This window comes from Penaeus monodon, chromosome 39 (genome assembly GCF_015228065.2).
Source record: "Penaeus monodon isolate SGIC_2016 chromosome 39, NSTDA_Pmon_1, whole genome shotgun sequence".
Lineage (NCBI taxonomy): Eukaryota > Metazoa > Arthropoda > Malacostraca > Decapoda > Penaeidae > Penaeus > Penaeus monodon.
Window position 1 is genome coordinate 33826611 of NC_051424.1, and position 3166 is coordinate 33829776.

The following is a 3166-nucleotide window of genomic DNA, read 5'->3' on the forward strand; positions in this document are numbered from 1 at the left end:
GAGAAGAGAGAGAGAGAGTGAAGAGAGGAGAGAGAGAAAGGAGAGAGAGAAAAAAGGAGAAAGATGAGAGGAGAGAGGAAGGAGAGAGAGAGTGAGAGAACGAGAGAGAGAAAAAAAGGAGAGAGAGAAAAAAAAGGAGAAAGAGAGAGAGGAGAAAGAAGGAGAAGAGAGGGGGAGGGAGAGAGAAGTGAGAGCGAGAGAGAGGAGAGAGAGAGAGAGAGCGAGATGAGACAGAGAGAGTGAGAGAGAGGGAGAGAGAGAGAGAGAGAGGAGAGGAGAGAAGAAGAGAGGGAGAGGAGAGAGAGAGAGGAGAGAGAGAGGTGAGAGACGATGAGAGAGAGAGGAGAGAGAGAGAGAGAGAGAGAGGAGAGAGAGGAATGAGGAGAAGACGAGAGAGATTGAGAGTAAGAGAGGAAGAGAGGAGAGCGGGGAAGAAGAGAGAAAGAGAAAGAGAAAGGAAGGAGATAAGAAGGAAGAGGGGGAGAGAGATGGAGAGAGGAGGGAGAGACCAGAGAGAGAGGAGGGAGAGAGCAGAGAGAGAGGAGGGAGAGAGAGGAGAAGAGAGAGAGGAGAGAGAGAGAGAGAGAGAGAGAGAGAGAGAGAGTAACACCAATAACTATTAATTAGATTGTAATAATGACAGACATTATTATGATGGTAACAATGGACCATGATGAATATGAGTATGAATTCAGCAGCGGCGGGGAATCACTTTTACGTAAGGATGATAATGGAAAAAAACATCATAAACGGCAAACAATTTATTTACAAAAGAGAATCTTAATTGGAAAACAATATTTTTATAATACTGTATAAAACACACACATACATATACATATATAGATAGCTATCAGCACATACTTTCATTCACACTTTACATACTATATTATTTTGTATATAAAGACAAAAACAACTTCGTATATAATTATACATTATAATACAATAAATATATACAATGGTACATGAGACTTCTTAGACTCTTTCCTTTGCACTTAAATGAAAAAATATTTACATTTGAGATAAATGCTCACTCTTTACACAGTTTCTCTCTAGCGTCAGCGCATCCTCGCTCGGCGCTAATCGGACGGCGGAGTCAGAGTCACAGGGCCGCGGGATCCGCATGCGGCCGCACCCGCGGTCATCACAGATACGATACACGAAGGCTCTTCTCACGAGACAGACGACAAAGGCGGGGGGGGGGGGGGGGGGGAGGACTTGAACTGAGGTCATACCTGTCAGTTCGCTCTTGACCGTTCAGCGTTTATCTACACGTCCAGTTACACGTTCAGTCCCAAGGCAGCGGCCAGGGTGACCTTCGGCAGAGCCAACTTCGCGTGAGAAAGAGGAAGTCGAAAAGGAGAAAATATAAAAGGATGATAACGATGATATTTAACAATAATAACATAAAATGCACATTGCTGAACATTTGTTTTTGTTTTTCTTGCAACAAGTTGCCTGGTCTTTGAAGGCCCCCGGAGCAGCCGGGGGCCTTCACTTGCTTCACTCGACTTGCTTCACTCGACTTGCGCGAGTCCAGTTCTCTCTCACTTCACCCGTGAAAGAGCAACGAGACGGAGCGAAGAGGCCGTCCTCCTGCACGAGCGCCGGGGACCCCTCGCCCGTGCCACTGCAGCCTCCCTTACCTCTAGTGGCGTTCGTCGTCCGATGTTAAGATAATGAGGTCGGATACCTTACTTGTGCCTCCGTATTTTCTCTCCTTGTTCGATGTGGGCGTCTATTCCAGCAGAGCACGGCGGGCAGGGCGCCTTCCACCTGACGCCGCCGCGCTCCTGAGGGCGCCCCGCGAGGCCACTAGACCATCGTCACGTTCCGCACCCTCTTCTCGGCGGCGAGGAGCGACGCGGGCACGGGGGCGTCGTGGGCGTGGGCGTCGTAGATGTAGGGCTCGGGCGTGTAGACCAACTTGGGCTTAGGGGGGATGGGGGGCGGCACCTTGGAGGAGGTGAGGACTGAGGGAGGCGTCGTAGGAGGGGTAGGCGGCGTAGGCCGGCGGGCCGTGCGAGGGCGGCAGCATTTCGCACGAGACGGACAGGAAGGACTCGGACGGCGGGGAGCTCACGTAGGGGCGCGCCTCCGCGGCCGCCGGGAAGCCCTCGCTCGGGTACAGGTCTGTGGGCGTGGTCGGGTAGCCCTCGGAGGGGGCGGGGTATCCGTCCGTGGGCGTCGGGTAGGCGTGGCCGGGGGCGGCGGGTAGTGGTCGGAGGGCACGGGGTACTGGTCTGCGGGGCCCGGGTAGTGGCCGAGGAAGGCGTCGTGCCGGTACGGGTAAGCGCTCGTGTCGGCGTAGAAGTCGTTGGCGGCCGAGGAGTCGCCGTAGCTTTTCTTGGTGGAGGCGCTGTGGTCGGAGGCGTCGTCGGAGCGCGCCGACAGGCTGCCTCGCTTCGGGTCGTGGCGGCTGCTGAGCAGCTGCGACGCCGACCACGACTCCACGGGGCTCATGTAGTCCTTGCCGAGGGCGTCTTTGGCGGGGGCCTTGCCGCCGTCGGGGAAGTCCTGCGGCGGCCCCAACTTAGCGGGGGTGGTCGCCGCCACGGCGTAAGCCTCATGCGCTTTCTTGGCCTGCGCCGACCTGCGCTGGCGACGGTGGGCGGCCAGGCAGTAGCAGGCGACGAGCGCTACGAGGGCCACAAAGCCGCCCACGCAGCCGAACACCACGGCCAGCTGGCGCGTGTCCAGGGCGGCCAGCACTGGCTCGCCTGCGCCTCCCTCCCTCACGGCCGACGTGTTGGCGGGGGGCGCCGGGGGCTGCGAGGGCGGAGGCGCGGGCGTGGTCGAGGGCGGCGCAGGCACGAACACGCTCACGACATTGCTGAGGGCGCCCGTGTTGCCCTGCTCGTCGACCGCATACAGCGCCACGTAGTGCACGACGCCGAAGTCCGGCCAGAGCAGAGTGTGCTGCTGTAGGGCGGGAGCAGGCAGGGGCGCCGGCCAGCCCTCCAGCAGGCGGCCGCCGCCCTCGCGGAGCTGGGCGGGGTCGCGGGACGCCATCACCACGTAGCGATCGGCCACGCCGTAGTCCAGGTCGCCTCCCGGAGCCGTCCAGCTGAAGGCCACGCGGCCGCCGCTGCCTGCCAGGACGGACGCCCGCAGGTCCACCACGCGGGCGGGAGGAATGACGTCGAGTGCGGGAAGGACGCCCACCACA

The 3166-nt window shown here is 58.2% G+C and overlaps 1 protein-coding gene across 1 annotated transcript in view; it reads right to left on the bottom strand.

Moving 5' to 3' along the window:
• Positions 1-746: 746 nt before the first annotated feature.
• LOC119597562 (calcium-activated chloride channel regulator 1-like) overlaps positions 747-3166 on the bottom strand; it is a 44550-nt gene continuing 42130 nt past the window's right edge. Inside the window, 3 exon segments of the mRNA XM_037947136.1 lie at positions 747-1974; positions 1976-2181; positions 2244-3166. The exon segment at positions 2244-3166 is cut by the window's right edge and continues 142 nt beyond it. Coding sequence (XP_037803064.1) covers positions 1813-1974; positions 1976-2181; positions 2244-3166 — 1291 coding nt within the window. The 3' untranslated portion in view covers positions 747-1812.